The sequence below is a fragment of the Natator depressus genome, chromosome 20, assembly GCF_965152275.1.
Source record: "Natator depressus isolate rNatDep1 chromosome 20, rNatDep2.hap1, whole genome shotgun sequence".
Lineage (NCBI taxonomy): Eukaryota > Metazoa > Chordata > Testudines > Cheloniidae > Natator > Natator depressus.
In genome coordinates this window covers 808996-826909 of record NC_134253.1, presented here as the reverse complement: position 1 = coordinate 826909, position 17914 = coordinate 808996, and the positions used below count along the sequence as shown (strand labels likewise).

General features: G+C 43.6%; 1 protein-coding gene across 3 annotated transcripts in view; it reads right to left on the bottom strand.

The window, feature by feature from the left end:
- The window catches only part of SCN8A (sodium voltage-gated channel alpha subunit 8), a 111744-nt gene that overhangs the window by 25094 nt on the left and 68736 nt on the right, over positions 1 to 17914 (bottom strand). For all 3 annotated transcript variants that reach the window (XM_074935780.1, XM_074935781.1, XM_074935779.1), the window contains exons 13-19: positions 15214 to 15349; positions 12833 to 13071; positions 10314 to 10487; positions 5707 to 6063; positions 3140 to 3610; positions 1740 to 1857; positions 852 to 1006 (exon numbers count right to left, since the gene is read on the bottom strand). In XM_074935780.1, the coding sequence (XP_074791881.1) occupies positions 852 to 1006; positions 1740 to 1857; positions 3140 to 3610; positions 5707 to 6063; positions 10314 to 10487; positions 12833 to 13071; positions 15214 to 15349 (1650 nt within the window). The remainder of the gene's footprint in view (positions 1 to 851; positions 1007 to 1739; positions 1858 to 3139; positions 3611 to 5706; positions 6064 to 10313; positions 10488 to 12832; positions 13072 to 15213; positions 15350 to 17914) is intronic.

The window sequence follows — 17914 nt, the reverse complement described above, 5'->3', positions numbered from 1 at the left end:
CTATTGTGATGCTTACAGATTTTCAAAACAGCTCAGCTCTCAACATGCATCTAGTGTGCTGCGCTCTTCTGAAAATCTTTCCATTTATTATGATGCCTAAATGGGAGCTGAGCACTTTAAAAAAAAAAAAATCCGGCTCCAGTTATGGGTGCAGAGACCCTCTGAGCAGTCTGGCCAAAGGTACGAAAGAGAAGCTGGAGAAGCATGGGAATTTTGTTGAACTGGAATTTGCAGCTTAAATGTACTGCATTTTTTCATTCACTGTATAGCACAATCCACTAAATACCCAAGAAGCTGATTCTCATCAAAGATCTGGGAAAAAATTAGATGAGGTCTTTCACAAGTAGGAGAACTTCATCCTCTAGAAACATGGCTGCAGCATCAGAACCATGCATCCCAGTTTGCACCCACACAGTGCCTCCAATCTGAAGGTCTCCAGGAGCTGAACAAATGTTAAAGAAAGTATTGCTATCCCAACAGCATCATGGGCAAATTAAGGCCCAGAAAGGTGAAGTGGTTTTGCCAATGGTCACTCACTGAGTTTGTGGCAAAGCAAGGATTAGAACTCGGATTTCAAGGCTCCTAGTTTTGCGTCTTATTTTAAGTTAGATTGGAAACCTTCAGGACAGTGACCATGTCTCGCTAGGTTTTTGAATAGCACCTAGCACAAAGGGGGCCCATTGCAATACAAATCATTAACAATAAATCACAAGTTTATTCTTCATTCCCCAACCTCTCCAAGGAGAGATGGCATTTTCCCACCAAAATGCCCATAAATAGCTCTCAGTACACTAGGAGAAGAGCCCCAGTATAATGTAATTTGGCTTCACAGACTTCCAAAACTCACTTACCAGGGCTCCACTGCTCAGTAGGATCATGAAGATGATGAAAGTCTCAAACCAGTTGTGCTCCACAATCAGAAAACAGGTCTTCCTCAAGATCCACCAGGATTTGCCCAGCCCATCTTCAATACTGACCTGACAGCACTTAAAGCGCTGCACACAACCTGCATGGGGGCAACGCGGAAAGGAGTGAGTGTGAGAGGATTTTTATTGGGGGTGGGAGACAGGATATTGTAAGAACAGAAGGGTCTTTGCATAAAAGTGACTTTGCTCCTCTAAAATCTTAAGCTGGTTGCATTTCAGTTAAAAGTAAAATGTATCCATCCAATCAATCCACCCCTCTTCCAGGTCCTGATGCTAATTCCTGTCACTGTAGTATCTGAATGCCTAGCTTTACATCAGTTTACTAGCAGCCAGTTTAAAATAATTATACTCAGCGAGGCAGCCACAATTCACCAGAAAGCAACAGAGAGAGAACTCAGTGATAAAATCACCTCAAACCATTTAGAATACCTTTGCTATGGGAGTTATTCTAACAAATCAGTGGCCACGTATGACTTCATGATGGCTCTGTCAAACATTGTGGCCACAAGTATCCTCACAGCACCAGCAATAAAACCCAAATTCTCTTGCTTCAAAAGCCCTGGTGCCAGCAACTTTCCCTGAAGGAGAACCTTCCTTAGCTGGTAACAGTCTAGACTGTGGCAACAACACCTGGTCTCCAAAGGCCTAAGTCCTGCAAATCCTTAGTGTGACTATAATTTACTCATGTCTGCAGATCTTTAAGAACCCCTAGCTCTGATCCAGCCCCAGACCTAAACTCTAGGCTAAGCCTACACTAGATATGGGTCACAACACCAACTCAGAGGCCCATATCTACATCTGTGCTTAACTCACCTTCTGTGAAGCATGCATCTGGGTCCAGATATTCTTCTGGTGCCTCCACAGGGACTTCCTCTACCTCTGGCTTTATATCAATGGTGCTGCCCTCAGAAGAGCTAGTATCATCCAGTTTCTTTAACACAAAAAGAACCCCCAACAACCACCTCAGTCAGGTAAACCCAAAGATGAATTTTCACAGCAACTCTATATGGGATCTAGCTCCTTAGCAGAGGAAACTAACGATCTGCCCACCAAATCTGCCTCAAAGAAAATCTATTTCCTGGCTCTTGCCAGGATGGTCTGGGACACTAACTGTGAATCAGGCATTCTGATTAGGATATTTAGTCATCAGTTTTCAAGTCTTAAAGATCGTAGTGCAGATAGGGAATCAAAACTGAACATTTGCAATTTTTTGTGGGGGTGGGAATCACATTTCAAACCCATCTTTACCCCTTAAAATGCAATGTTATAGTGACTGAATGGCAGTGCATTAACACAACAATTATTACAACAATGATTAACATTTAGGTCATGTGTGACATCTTCCATGTTAGGACCACAAACCACTTTACAGAAGATAGTTACTGAATCCTTAACCACCAACTCCTGTGAACTGATGGTATTCTCCCAGTTTAATGACAGGGAAACTGAGGCAGACAGGTGCTGTTCCTTGCCTAAGATCACATAGGGCAATCTATGACACTGTCAAGAATATAACTCAGATGCCTTGACACCTAGTCCTATGCATCAGCCAGAAAGCTATCTTTCCCCTGTAGCCAAATTTTTTCTTCTTCATTTAATTCACTGCAGGTGACACACCCAATGTTAAACTAACACTGCACTTTGATTTTAGGCCAAGAGAAACACATCACTGATGGGAGAATAAAAGCATGTTGATAATGGCTGGGCATTTGAATCTAAGTGTTATCCCTATTTTATAGAGGAGGAGAGTGCAATACAGAGATTAGACTGTAATCTCCTTAAGGGAGGGACTGTCTTCTATTCTGCTCAATTTAATAGAGCTTCTATAGATCTCTGTACTATAATGAATGAATTATGCCCCCCTTGCCCAAGATCGCACTGGAACAATCTGTGGAAGAGCTGTCTGTCAGTATCTGCTTGCTGCCTCGTGTCTTATATTTGGGTTCCGTGGGGCAGGGACTGTCTTTTTGTTTTGTGTTTTTATGGGGATTAGCACACTGGGGTCCTGATCTATGACTGGAGCTCCTAGGCATTATCACAGTACAAATTAACAACAAAAGCAGGGAACAGAATTCAGACTCCCCAGCTGCAAAATCCTGTGCCTGAGCCTGAGACCAGCCTTTCTTCCCTTGCAATGCTTCTCTCTCAATAGAGGTTACCTGTAGCTGTGAAATGGACATGTGGTTAAAACTAATATTGAGCATCCATCCTACCTCCTTGCTGCCATTGGGATCTGTATCGCTGCTGAAGTCTTCTGTATTGAGGTTTTCAAAGTCTGACTCACCCACAGCAATGGGTACCCGAACGGTGAGATTGGGGTTATTGATGAAGGACATGTGGTCTTCATCTATGATGTATTTCTCCACACTGCTCCCAATCCCGCTGGTGGTGCCATTGCCGTTCTTTTGATAATCAATGTCCCTGTTGATATCAGCCCCTGTGTGGTTAGCGATGCAGTTCACCTTCTTTTCATACAACTCGTCCAAGGGTTTGACCTCATCCGCCTCTCTCTGCTTGAAATGCGCCTGCATGAACTCATGTGCTTTTACCTTGATCCAGGCGATTCCCTGCTTGATGCGAATGACTGCTATTTGTAGGTTGTTCATCTCCCCATCATCATCTGTTGCTGCTAAGTTATCTGCACTGAAAGAGCTCAGCAGCAAAGCCAAGAACAAGTTCAGCACCTGAAGGAGAAGAGATCATGTTTGGCAGAGATCATGTTTGGCAGAGCTCTGACATTGTGCCAACACATTACAGCAAAGCTGCATATGAGCATTTAGCCACCTGAGCCGCTGACACTAATGGGAGCTGCAGAACAAAATCCACAAGCACCACACTGAAAACCAGTGCTGGTACCCGATAAATCTACTGACAAATCCAGAACTTAAAACACCAAGGCCCCAATCCTGCAATGAGCTCCGTGCATGGGAGCCCTCAGCAGCATGTCACCAGCTTGGAATCAGTGAGGCCCGGTGTCTGTGCAGGGTAGCCCTGCATGCAGCTCATTGCGTGTCTGGGGGTCAAGGTATAAAAGCTAGAGATGGGCCCTGAGCTGCCAAGTTCCAAGAGATTTAGATCTAGCATTGTCGTTTGGTCCCATCTCAAACTCAAAGGGAGCCTATTAAAAATAAGGATTCGATCAGTCACCACCGTGGCCTTAGTCTCTGCCCTTGTCTATTTCCAGCCCCTAGAGCAAAGCAAAGAGGACGACTTTCTCTGTCAAGACCCTTTGCTGGCACAAGTCCTTGCAGGGGAAGTCCAGGAGGAGTCTCTTGCTGGCTGCTTTAAGACACGATGAGTGTTTCCACTGGTCTGTCCTTGGTCTTTTCTCCCGCCCCCATCAACTTTTTCATAGAATTTAAGGCAAGAAGGGATCATCATGGTTATCCAGTCTGACCTCCCACATAAGAGGCCATGCAATTTCACCCACTGATCTTCATCTAGCTTACATTGTATGACTGAGCTAGAGCACAGTTTTTAGAAAGGAACTTCCCAATCTTGATTTAGAGACTTTAAAAAGACTTTGGAGCCCTTCCCCTGCTTTCCCCTCCTTCCCCTCTATCATTCTGTTTTAGTGCAAAAACTGGGTTTTCTTCTTGTCAGATTCCTTTAGCCCATCATAGCATGTGTGGGTCAATCTCCTTTGACTGATAGTTTTGTACCACTGGCTTTTATAACAGAGTAGCTGGATGCTTTTGTGATGGGCACCCAATGAGCACCTGATCCTGCAAAGCAATTAAGCATGGAGCTGTCTTATCAAATTCAATAGGATTATTCACATGCTTAAAATTAAGCAAATGCTTAAGTGCTTTACTGGATTGGAGCATAAATGGGTTAAAGTAGTAAAATAATACTCTGAGGTCACAATGCCATCACCAACAATTTAAATATTAACAGATTTCAGGATGAACTGACATTTGAGGGCTAATTTATCCTTTTACCTACTTAATTCATAGTCAGTTTAGGAAGTAATTCTGGATACAACCTCATATATTAAACATAAGGCTGTGGTGCAAAATTGTTTAAAAAATTATTTGAAATCTTGTTTTGGATGATTTAAAAATGGGGTTGAGGTCACGAGGAGTGGGGGGTTGTCTGAAATTTTGTGAAACAGGGTTTGCACTCTAGTATGTGAAAATTCACATTTTTGAATGATTGATGTGAAAACTGATTTTTATCCAAAATTTAAAGTTTTTCTTATTCCATAAAGCAGGACCAGTTTCACCACAAGATCTCAAAGCACTTTATAAATATTTAATTAAACCTCACAGCAGCCCTATGAGGCAGACATGTATTTACTATACCCGTTTTACAAATGGGTAAATGGAGGACCAAACTCTGTTCCCATTTACCCTGGTTTAAATCCAGACTATTCTGGAGTTACAGCAAGGTAAATGAGAGCAGACTTTGGGGGCAGAGAGGTTAAAGTCCATATTTTCAAAAGTGGGCTTTAAGTCCCCAATCATGCAACAAAGTACAACTATACACATGCTTAACCTTACAGGATCAGAGCTTAACTTTGGGTGCCCAACTTTAGGAATCTACTGCCGGATTTTCAGAAGCTCTAAGCACCCCCAAGTTCCAACATGCAGCTGCTCCAGACCTCTGAACACAAGCCACAAGGGTCTCTAACGCTGGGCATCCAGAATTAAAGGCCTAAATGATTTGTACCCAAGGCCACACAAAGTCCATGGTAGAACCCAGTGACAGTCCTGTGGTCTCACCACGGCCTCCCCACCCACAAGCAATCAATAAGACAATAAGCAAATCATTTACTGACCACTAAATTCCCGATGACCATGACCATCATGAAGACAATCAAGCACATGGCCTGTCCTGCCACTTCCATACAATCCCACATAGTCTCAATCCACTCCCCACACAGCACGCGGAAGACAATAAGGAAGGAGTGGAAGAAATCGTGCATGTGCCAGCGGGGTAGCACACACTCCACGTTGATCTTGCAGACACACTCCTTGTAGCTCTTGCCAAAGAGCTGCATGCCCACCACAGCAAAGATGAACACGATGATGGCCAGCACCAAGGTCAGGTTTCCCAAGGCACCCACTGAGTTACCAATGATTTTTATCAGCATGTTTAGAGTGGGCCAGGACTTCGCCAGCTTGAAGACTCTCAGCTACATAAAGAAACCAAAAACAAAGAGATACAAACCACACTTAATCCATCTTCTTCAAAAACAAAAAGACAAATCCACAGAGAAATCATTATGGTGACAAGTCCTAGATTCTAAGGGATGCGGAGCTCAGACCTCTACCACTGAAGTCAATGGAGTGGGCGATGCTCAGCACCTCTCTGAATTTGGCCTTGTATGTTTTGTATTCAATTCCCCTCATGCTCCCAAATTAATTTCATGTTTGAAAAGAAAAAAAATCAAGTTTCCTTCTTGCTTTGGAAACTCTTGAGAGATGGATGAAATGAGCCACATGAAATCAGGTGCCCAAAGGTTAATATCTTTTTACAAATGCCTTTCAGTCTTCCCTCTGGACAAGAAGGGCCTGATATCCCAGAGTGCTCAGCACCCATAACTGGGGACAGATTTCCAAAGAGCTCATCTTCCAATTAGGCCTCTGAATAATTGGCCAAACTTTCAAAAGCTGAACTTAAGTGTCACAATGAAAGCTGCTGAGCACTGAATTTTTTGGAAAATCTGGCCCTATTTGGGCATGCCTAGCACCAGGCTGAGCATGCTGGGCCACAGCCCTTTCAAACATTTGGCCCTACCGCCAGGGCTCAGTTTTCGAACGTTCTGAGCACCCCTAGCTCTAGATTAAGCTGCTGGAGGCTACTGGTGCTCAATGCTTCTGAAAATCAGGCCCTAACATGCCAATTATCTCACTTTGCTACAGCATAATACACACCCAGCCTGGACTGCCTTTTGGTAGTTTGTTTTTAGTCCTCTGGACAACTGAGGACTGCCTCTGAACAAAGTACATGGCCCAGGTTAGAATGGACGTCTTATTTTGTTGTAATGCCAAGCTAAGAACCTTACACTGAAGTGGACCCTTTAAAAGCTATCCTTCCTCTCCCAACGTGCAGCTGAGCTACCTCATGTCTCATGCCATACAAGAGCTGAGTGGAGTCAGTACCCTTCCACTCTCAGTCATCTATGCAGAATGATGGGAATGGATTGGGGCGGGGGAGTGGCAGAAGACTAAAGCTATGTCTACAGTATGCATCTTTTAGTGACATGGCTGTGCCACTGCGGCCGGGCTGCTAACAGGCGCGCAGTGTAGCTGCTGTTTGCTGTCTCTCCTGCTGACAAAGTGCTGTTCACCCTGGTGCTTGCCGTCGACAAAACTTTTGTCTTTCGGGGGTGTGTGTGTGTTTTTTTACACCTCTGAATGACAAAAGTTTTGTCTTTCACTTGCCAATGTAGACGTAGCCTAAGAAACCTGCCTCAAAAGACAAGGAAGATGCAGCAAAGGACAATTCACAATTACCAGCCACCACTGCACTGCCTGCTAACTGGGGAGCTCCCATTGCTTTGATATGAGGGCCATGCACAGACAGCTTTAGAACTGGGCCCTGAACAGCACTATTAAAATATAAGAGCCCAATCTCATTCCCAGTGAAGCCAATTAGCAACATTCCCCTGGATTTAATTGCAAGCAGGATGAGGTCCTAATTCAGAAGAGCTGTATATAACCCTTATGGCCAGATCCTGTGAGATGACGGACGTCAGCGGGACCTGCAGGTGCTCAGCACCTTGCACCTTTTTCAGTTTCTTACACCACAAGCTCTTCAGGGCAGAGTCTGCTTCACCCTTTATGGATGACTAGCACTGAGTGCGTTTACAGACTACCAGCAACAAACAATAACAAGGGTTCCAGAGTTCAGTTTAAACTTGGAAACAAAGATTGGTAGAATGACACCCATTTTAACTTCAGAAACAAATATTGTGGGGGAGGGAAATACACATACCACACACAAAAAGGGGTCTTTCAATTAAATTAGCAGCATCGTGTTTACACTGTAAATTACAGCCTGTCCCACCCCCTATTCATGCTTTGCTTAGTGCATGTTTTGGTCACACTCAACATCTCATGTGTGATTGCACTCAGGCTAGTAAAATATAGGATGCAAACAATAACAGAAACTAGCCTACAACATGTTAAAAAAAAATTGTCAACATGTGCATTAATTTAATTGCTAATGAAACCACCAATTTCTGCTCAGATATCTATAGACACAATTCAGGCAAGATTATAAAACATAATGTCCTAGAAAATGTTTTCTTTACAAGGCACTAAAGTAGACAAAAATCACTGAAAATTAGTATAAATTAAAACTGAAAACCAGAGGCTATTACCAATATAAGCTTTTATAACACAAATGTTTCTCTTTGCAGAGCTTAGTCTCTGAAATTATTATTTTACTGGGTGCCAGTGTTGTTCCAGAAGGACCTTTTACCCATTTCGATAATGGTTCATTTAGCAAGTGAAAAAAGTTATTAGCTTTCTGTTATAACAAACAGTGCAATGAATCAGCACTAAGAATTTGGTTGATTTGAAATTTTAAAGAAACTTTACATTTGGATTTTAGTCAGAGGAAAAAACAAGTTTTAAAGTTCTTGTTTTGGAATGGAGCAGAATTTACTCATGAAAATTCAATGATCCATTTTTAAAATGGAAGGTACTTACTGTACCTGGAGGCTCTTCGAGGTGTGTGTCCCTACCTGTATTCCATGCATGGGTGTGCCTGAGTCTGGAAATTCTAACAAGCAATGTCCATTGCCCTACACATGCACAGTAGGTCTCCTAGTGCTCCAGACCAAGGGTATAAGAGGCAGGGTGAGCAAACACCTGTCCAGATCCTCTTGTTACTGCAAATTCAACAGGATCCAAAGCAGAGGAGGATAATGGAATACAGATAGGGACCAGACATCTCGAACAACCTCCAGTTACAGCAAGTAACCTCCATTTCTTCTTCAAGTGCTGGTCCTTATGTGTTTTCCACACATGGGTGATTGACAAGTAGAGCTCACACTTGGGCGGGGGATGAGGGAGTGCCTGAAAGCCAGCAGCAAAGATGCTTGCAGTACCATAGACCCCACTGCTGCATCCGCAGTAGAGGCCTGCACTATTGAGTAAGTCTCGCGAACGTGTGGATGGAGCTCCAGATGGCTGCCCTACATATGTCTTGTATTGGGCCCTTCCTACAGGGATGCTGTAGAGGAGACCTGTGCTCTTGTGGAGTTACCTGTGGCACTGCCAGGAGGAGGGGTGTGTGCTAACGTGTAGGACTCAATGCACCCCGAGACCCACTTAGAGATTCTCTGAGAGGACAGAGCTTGACCTCGCAATCTTTCTGCTATGGAAATAAAAAGTCTTGGTGACTTTCTGATAGGTTTGGTTCTTTGCAGGTAGAATGCCAGGGCACATCAGACATTGAGGCAGTGAAGTCTCTTCTCTTTGGCAGAAGCATGGGGTGTTGGGAAAAAGACAGGTAAGTGAATACTTTGGTTGACATGGAATTCAGGAACAACCTTGGGGAGAAATTTAGGATGTAGGTGAAGGGATACCTTTTCCTTGTGAAAAACTGTATAAGGAGGTCTACCATAATGGCTTCCGGCTCACTGACCCTCCTGCATGAAGTAATGGCCACTAAAAATGCAATTTTCATGGACAGATGAGGCATGGAACATGTCACCAAAGGTTCAAAAGGTGGTCTGGTGAGTGTCGACAGGACGAGATTGAGGTCCCATTGAGATGTAGTTTTTCTAGGCATAGTCCCTGACCATGGGGAGTGTGAGTCCCCAGCCAGGGAAAACAAGCTATGATACCTAACTATACTAACAGGCTAAGAAGTATAAAAACTATTTACAAATCTATTTACTGGTTCCATAAAAAGCTGGGGAAATCTAAGGACACAGGATTTCAGCTCAGGCCCTGCAGTGGTAAGAAGGAATTGGAGAGGCGTTGGCCCACACTGTGTCTTATACCCTTGGTCAGGAGCAAGAGGAGACCTACTGAGCATGTGCAGGCCAATTGACACTGCTGGTTAGCATTTCCAGACTGGGGTGTAAGGTGCGCATGCATATCCATGTGTGGAATACACATATGAAGCCTTCTGGAAATTTCCACTACATGCATCTGAAGAAGTGGGTATTCACCCACGAAAGCTTATGCTCCAATACGTCTGTTAGTCTATAAGGTGCCACGGGACTCTTTGCCTCTTTTACATAGGGAGCAGCACTCAAAGAAAAAAAATTTTTTTGAGAGAAACAACAACTCACAACCATAGAATCTCCCCCTCTCCTCCAAACAGAACCAATGAATATTTTTAACCAGAATAACTTATGTAAAAGGTTTTCTAGTAGCTGCAAGACAGGAAACTTCAAAAAGAAATGGGAGAAATATGGAATACCAATCGGAAAGATCGCAGCACTGAAAGCCCTTCCACGTCTGCTAGACCCAGTTCCATTAAACTGAGGGAGACAATAAATCCGTCAAAAATGTTCCAACCTTCTTGGAAATAATAGTAGGGGTCCATGGCTATGAGCTTCAGGAACATTTCTGCTGTGAAAATTCCAGTGAAAACCTGGAGTGGAGAGGAGACAAAAATAGAGCACGCACACACGCCCACACACAGATACACACACACACACAAAGGTTCTCCTTAGTTTGGTTTCAGACAGTCAATATACATCTCAAAGATAGGTTAACAGTGAACTAAGAATGGGGACCCTGCAATGCTCCTTGTACCAGTTCAAATGCACAGCCTGGGCAATGTCATGGGCTTGCGTACAACGGGTTATTCCCTCCACTGGTATAGCTGCGCTGGTGCAACCCTTACTGGCTTCCCTGGTAATCACTCTCCTATCAAGACCTTACAGACAAATTTTCAGAAGTGATCGAAACTTCAGGGTCTCCAGCTGTGGTTCAGCCTGGTCCCACACCGGTGAAGTCCATATGAACTTTGCCATCACTTTCAGTGGTCACAGGATCATGGCCTGAGGCAGGTACAGCTAGACCCTCTGCTGGTATAAGCCAGCACAGCTCCACTGATTTCAGTTATGTTCATCAGGCCCCAAAAGTGATGAGCATCTACAGCTCACAGGGACTGCAGTTGGAGAAGCAGGTGCACAGTGCCTCTGAGAGTCACCTGTGAAAATATCAGCCTAGCAAGTATTTGGGTGTGAGCCTGAGAGATGCCAGGTACCCACAAACCCTACTGATCTTCACAAGAGCTGCAGAAGGAACTCTGCGCCTCCTCTGGATCTGTGCCCTTTTAGAGTGAAGAATCACTTAGTACAGTGCAGGGCAAAGTCATGTGACCACAGTGCAAAACCTGAGTAAAAGGGCCTTTTGGGCAGGACACTGTACTCCTCCCTCTGAAGAGCACAGACACCCCCCCATGCTCCCTGGTTGCTACAGCAGCCTTCGGGCCACAGAGGCCTCTGCAGAGCATGTGCTCTCCATCAGTTTTGGGTGTTAGTTGATCCGCAGAGCAGAGGATCCACTGGGCTTCCTTTTGCTTCTTCCCATCCTCAACCCTCATCCCCTGCACTGACCAGAAAGATTGCTCACTGCACCGCCCATGAGCAGCTGAATCGCTCCGTTTGGGGACCTTTGTGCCCACTGGAGAACGGCAGAGAATTAGTCATTAGCCCTGTGCTCTGACCTCTGGCCTGCAGCATTACTGGATCTCCCCTACTCCTTCATCTCCTCCTGAAGCAACCCCCTTCTTACCTTACTGATACGGGCCCTGCACGGAAAGTCACTTAACCTGGAAGCCATTTCACCCACCATGTGGGCAGTCCACACTACAGCTGTGACCCTAGTAATGTTTGCTTCCCAGAGGAAACATCTCCCTCATGGAATTCTGGTAGTAAGGCAGTAACTTAAGGCAGTAATTATTCATGGTAAGTCATGGCCCCTTCTCTGCTAATTGCAGATACATTGCAGTTTAAGCCATTCCTTTGGCAGCAGGATGGCGAATTATTAGCCAGCAACATGACTGCCCACAACACTGCTGTAGGGAGAAGGGAACTAACAGGAGACAGTCTAAATCACAAGGAGAGAAAGATGACATTCAGGAGTAAATAAGAGATTGCAGCTAGCATCTAACAGCACCCCTATCTCCCAACACCACAAACAGAATGTGAAACCACACACAAATGCACACGGTTAAAAAAAGGATGGTGCGCTCTGGTCTAATTATAAAAATATCTAACTCATGTAGCGCTTTTCATCAGTAGATCTCAAAACACTTTACAAAGGAGGTCAGCATCATTATTCCCATTTTACAGATGGGGAAACTGAGGCACAGAGAACTAACTTTCCCAAGGTCACACAGCAAGCCAGTGGCAGAGCTGGGAATAGGACCCAGGCTTCCTGAGTCCCAGGCCAGTGCTCTCTCCTCTAGAAGGCAAACGGCCTCCTTCTGATGAGTTGAAGTGTGTTCATCGTGCCAAAGAGACACCTTACCACTCCCCTCCTGGACCTCACGCCTGCTGAGAGGCAGAGATCCCTTGGCAGCAGCACTCTCAGTGATACAGGGTCGTGTCCCCTGCACTCCCTCTCCAGCTCACCTAGTGCTCTGTAGGCCCTGTTCTACATCCACTGAAGCCAGTGTGAAAGACTTCCATTGACTTGAGTGGGCATTGAATCAGTCCCCCACCCGCAGCTGCACTGTAGAGGATCTTGCCACTTATTTCAGGCAGTGCCCAGATGTCTGGGAAAACACACAGACCTTCTAAAAGGATTTGCAAGGATCTGTACACAGAAAGGTGACATGACACTATTGATAGCTAGTTCATTTACCCTGTTATTTATTTGTATTATTGTAAACGTGAATCTGCTTGTCACTGTGAACACGAAGCCTCAGAGTTTTACGAACCCTCTGTACCCCCTACAACATGTTTTCCCAAAGCACTCTCTTACCAGATTTCCTACAGTCAGAACATCTTGAAACTCAGGGGTCATGGGATGGTGTTCCATTGCCATGAAGACAGTGTTCAGCACAATACAGATGGTAATGGCCAGGTCAACAAAGGGATCCATGACAATCATGTTCACTATCTCCTTCAGCTTGATCCAATGTGGATGGCACTCCCAGATCAGGAAGGTGTTGGCAAATTTGTACCAACAGGGGGGGCACTTCCTCTGGGATTCTTCCAACTCTGCAGTTACAAAACAAAATAGCAAAGAGTCAGGTCTTGTCCTCCTCGATCTGCCTTAATCTGTTAACATGGCTCCAGTATCATTTCACTGCTCCCCTTGGGGGTGTTGAATCCACCTTGCGTCTTTGCTTATACTTTGCTTTAAGCTCTTTGGTGCAGAGTCTCTTTGCTGTATGTTTGTACTGTCCCCAATACTATGGGACAGGGGCCTCTAGGTGATCCCATAATACAAATTACAACAACAATAATGGATCTCACAACTGTTTTACCCAAGAGCCCAACCTGTGGGTTTAGGATGTGATTCAACAATCACTGCAGTTAACGGGACTCCATCTACTGGACTTCACACATCGGGCCCCCAGACCTCACCTATATTCAAAGTTGCACCAGTTTACCTAAAGATGCCATTTTAAACTATGCAACACAGTGGTGTGGACACACTTAGTAAAGAATCAGTTTGGGATAAATTGGTACAAGCCTGGTTAAAATGAATGTTGTCCATTTAGAGAAAGCCACCGTGAACGCAACACCCGTGACTTAAGTGGCTTTATTTATTTAAGATATTTTTACATTTCTCCTGGAAACTTAGGTTCTTTTTGCCCATTCTTTGGCCTCCGGTTATTCTATCCAAGCTTCACACAACTGTCCAAGGTGGTCGTTGTATTTTTGCTTGGGAAGGGAGAGATGCTTTGGTGGACTTCTCCAACTCCAATTTGTCTTTTGGTTGCTAAGAATATGGTTGCCTTGGTTTTCTGAAAGTTTAAAAAAGGACCACAGCACTGGAGCTGTAGGAGTTTGTGCGGGAGGAAAGCCACACAGAAACCTTGCTCTATTTTCAAAGTATATATAATTTTCATATATATTATTACAGGATCCTGTAAGAATCAGAGAACACCCCCCCACACACGTCTGTCATTCTCAAACTCTTACAGCCTCTTGCATAATATATTTGGAAATCAGAGTCATTTGCTCATCTCGATCTACTGTTTATTTCAGCATTTGTCACATGGAGGTCACTCTCTATTGACAGCTGACATAGCCAAGATCTCAATGCAGTTCAGATCTCTCTATTCTTGGGCTTCAGGCAAAGGAGACTTTCTCCATTCCCCATTTGTGCAGAACACCTATACATTCAGATTGAGTGACAACTATAGTTTCCCTTTTGCATATTGTTATTGGAACCAGAACATACACCAGTTGTTTTTACTCCCCCGCACCTGGGAGTATGAGAGTCTTTGAAGAGGTGCAGATTTAGGTGCAAACAAAATGCACAAGTACTTCTCCAGTGCTTAATTTGTAATGAAAGAGATGCCAGGGCTATGAACTGCCAAGCCTAGAGGTGCCAGGGCTCAGCCCTGGCAAGCCGTGGCACAAAGTAAGCGCTGTACTTCTCTAAGGGAGGAATCACCACTAAGTTAAGCATCAATTCTTTGGTGCCTTCACAGCAGCTCAGCAGAAAAATCCATTTGCCTCCCTCTGCTCCGACCACCAACCTCTCTGGCTCTTGTGGTTTCATCTCTGCTAAACACAGCACAAAAACCACCTTTTCCATGGCTGCCTACAAGTAGTTGTGTTGCCCAGATTCCCTCCTTTAATGTCTTTCCACCAATCTCCTTAATGTGATATACATTGTTGTACGGTAATAGCTGTGTGTTGCATTGTTCTAAAGGGGAATTAATACAGCTGTGTAAAATGCTTAGTGCTTTCTCTCTCAGCCACAGCTTGGGGCCCAGTTCACAAGACTGAGCCATGGCTCAACAGAACCTGGAGGAATTTGTGGTTCTGAGTAGAACCCAGGCAGAACTCCAGTTCCACACATCTCCCACCCAAAACACTGAGGTTTCAGTTGAGGGAAGGTTTGAAAATCATCATATGAATCCAAACAAGGGGGGAAAAGAACCACAACCCCCAAAACTGTCACACTGATACAGTAACGAACACATTGCTGCATGAGTCAAACTGGATGCAGAAACAACAGGGATCAAACCCACCACATTCAACTCCATAACACATCAGCCAAGAGGAGAATCTCCTTCTAGTTACCAGCAATAGGTCTTCTAGTTTCTCCAAGGCAGCCAAGGCATCATTAGGCACACACATAAATACAGACATACACACTAAATTACATGGCATTGTGCACACCTTCTACAAGGGTATTAGTTAAAACAGTCATTATACTGTTGGTTCGATCCTTTCTTCCATAGGATGCATTCAGTTGATCCATTGAGACCAAGAGAGACCCGGTAGGTTTCTTTTTAATTTCCACCTCGGTAGTACCCTGCAAAATTCACATGTCTAATTAGAACAGACTCTTGATCCGTCTGAAACTCTGCATATTGTCACGTTAGATAGATAGCATGCACCCAAGGGAGAAAATAAAACAGGGGTTTTCCATACTGACGTCATTCCTTATGCACGAGCCTGGTGTGTTTATCTTACGTAACACTATGGACGCTGCTTCCGCAGGCTGCAGCAGTAGTTTGCACTGCTTAAAAAAATGTGGTTACTGGAAGCTTAGTATTTCCGATATATTCTTAATGCAGAGTATTTGCATATTTAAGACCAACAAAAAGGAGAGTTTTAAAAATTTGGCAATTTCTGCATAGTCCTTTGCTCCGCAAGAAGCCTAATTTAAATCAATAGGAGGAAGGGTAGATTGTTGCTAATGTACTAACTGGGACAAAGGAGATCTTGGGTCAGCTCCCACCTCTGCCACAGACTCCCTGTGTGACTTAGCCAGTCACTTAAAAATAGTCCTGCCTTTCTACCACCTTTGTCTGCCCCATCTATTTAGACTGTAAACTCTTTGGGGCAGAGTCCAGCCCATAGAGAACAATGTGAGCTGCTGGTAATTAAGGACAGACTACAGTGTGAGAGCCCAGCGCTCTCAACTCCCATTCAAGTCAACAGCCAAAATCTGGATTTTGTTATACAAGACAGATGTAATCATTTCTTAGGCTTTGCTCTAGTAAAGGATTAATCGTACCCAAGGGTAGCAAATCTAGGCCCAGAGATCTGTGTGTGCTACCAACGGTTTATTGCTTCGCCCTCGATAGAGGGGTCTGCCATCAGTTGCTTGTGAAAAGAACACATGTGCCTCAAGCAGCCTTTTGTCTCCCTTTCTTAAGGAAATGAGATACTTACGCTATGAGTGACTAAGGTATCCTGCATAACCCATGTGATTCCTCAGTGGTCATGATGGCTAATTGGTATTTGCACTGTTTAACTACAGGTATAGCCAGTTATCAAAAAGAACTGCCAAGTAACCAGTGTATCCAGTATCACATAATACAGAAGTCTCTCTTCAGGTGTCTTTCATGCATTCATCATGCTAATTACAGTTTCTAATATTTCCATGCTGTGTTAGAAAGAGAACAAAATATTCAAACTACACATTATATTAACATGCTAACTGGGGAAGAAGATAGGAACTAAAGTTTAACGTAACTAAAGAAGGGTCAATAAAGTCTCAAGGATGAATCAAGGATTAGAGGGTATTAATTCAGGTTGCAAAAATTAAAAAAAAAACTGCTTGGAATTTACACACACACTAGCTGGATTTCCCCCACAAGCTATTTTTTTTAGACAGCTCAAAAATGATCTTGCTACCCTTTCTTTTTATCGAAGGCCAACAATCCCTTCTAACTAGCACATAATAGTACAGGCTCTCTCTGGCTTTCTAGACTAACTTGCTTTGTTGGCATATTTTTAAATGAATTTTTTGACTGAAGTTCATTCAACCCTTTTGTTTTAAAAGGTCACTGTCAAGAGAAAAATCAGATATTAAAAAAAAAATACAAAGAAAAAGAAAAAATTATTTTCCTCCATTGTGTTAAAAATTTCCCTTGTGGAAAATTCCTGTAGAATCTGAGGGAGATTAAATCAATATGATTCAATAGATATCACCCTAAACAATTTATAGACTGTAAAGGCCCTGATTTGGCAACCTGAGCCAAACTGATGTACAGCAGTGTGCATGACTGCATAGATCCATAGGCATAAATCAGATTGCCGGATTGGGGCCTGATAATTATATTATCCTCTAGGCTTCCATAAGATGGTTTTTAAAATTCTATCGTAAGTTTGTCTCTGTTAAATTCTATAGGATTTCACACAGAAGGATGAGATGATTACAATGGAAGGATTTTAAAAATTAAGTTTACTTCCCAACCATCTAAACTGATGGTTTCATTTCATTCAACTTGGGCAGTGAAACTAGACTGGTCAGAGTCTCTGCTCTGTTTATAGTCAGTTTCACCACCTGTTTCCCATGCACTAGTGCCATGCTGAGAAAGTTTAAATCTAAAATGACACTGTTTTCACTGAAATTATTTTCTTAATTCCATTAAAACATTTCTTCCTTACTAGATTTTGTAATATATATTACAAAAAAGAACAAAACCTATATTTGGAATTAAATTTCTTGTCAGTGTCCCCTTTTAAGCTTCATATTTCACCTAGATCCCCTTCTCATAGGTCTAGTCTTCCCCAAAGCTGTCACTCCTGGTGCCTGATTTGGTTCTTTGTTTGAAATTGCTCTCTCACACTCTCCTCCCTTCGCTTCCAAGACCCAAATCCTGCAAGCTGATCCAGGCAGGAGGGTGGCTCCACTTACACTCCAAAGGAGTTCCATGAACTTCAGTGGGTAAGGAAGTAAGACTTTGTTCCATCTAGACCTGACTGCAGGATCGTGGCCTTCGAATGTAAAAATTCTCTGCCCTGTTTACATTTGTTTTTAAAATTATTCCTCCATAAAGGAATTTTTTTAAATTTGGTGGGAGAAACTTTCCAGCAAATCTTGGTCTATTTCCCCTCCCGCACCTCTTAAATAAATTGTTCCTAA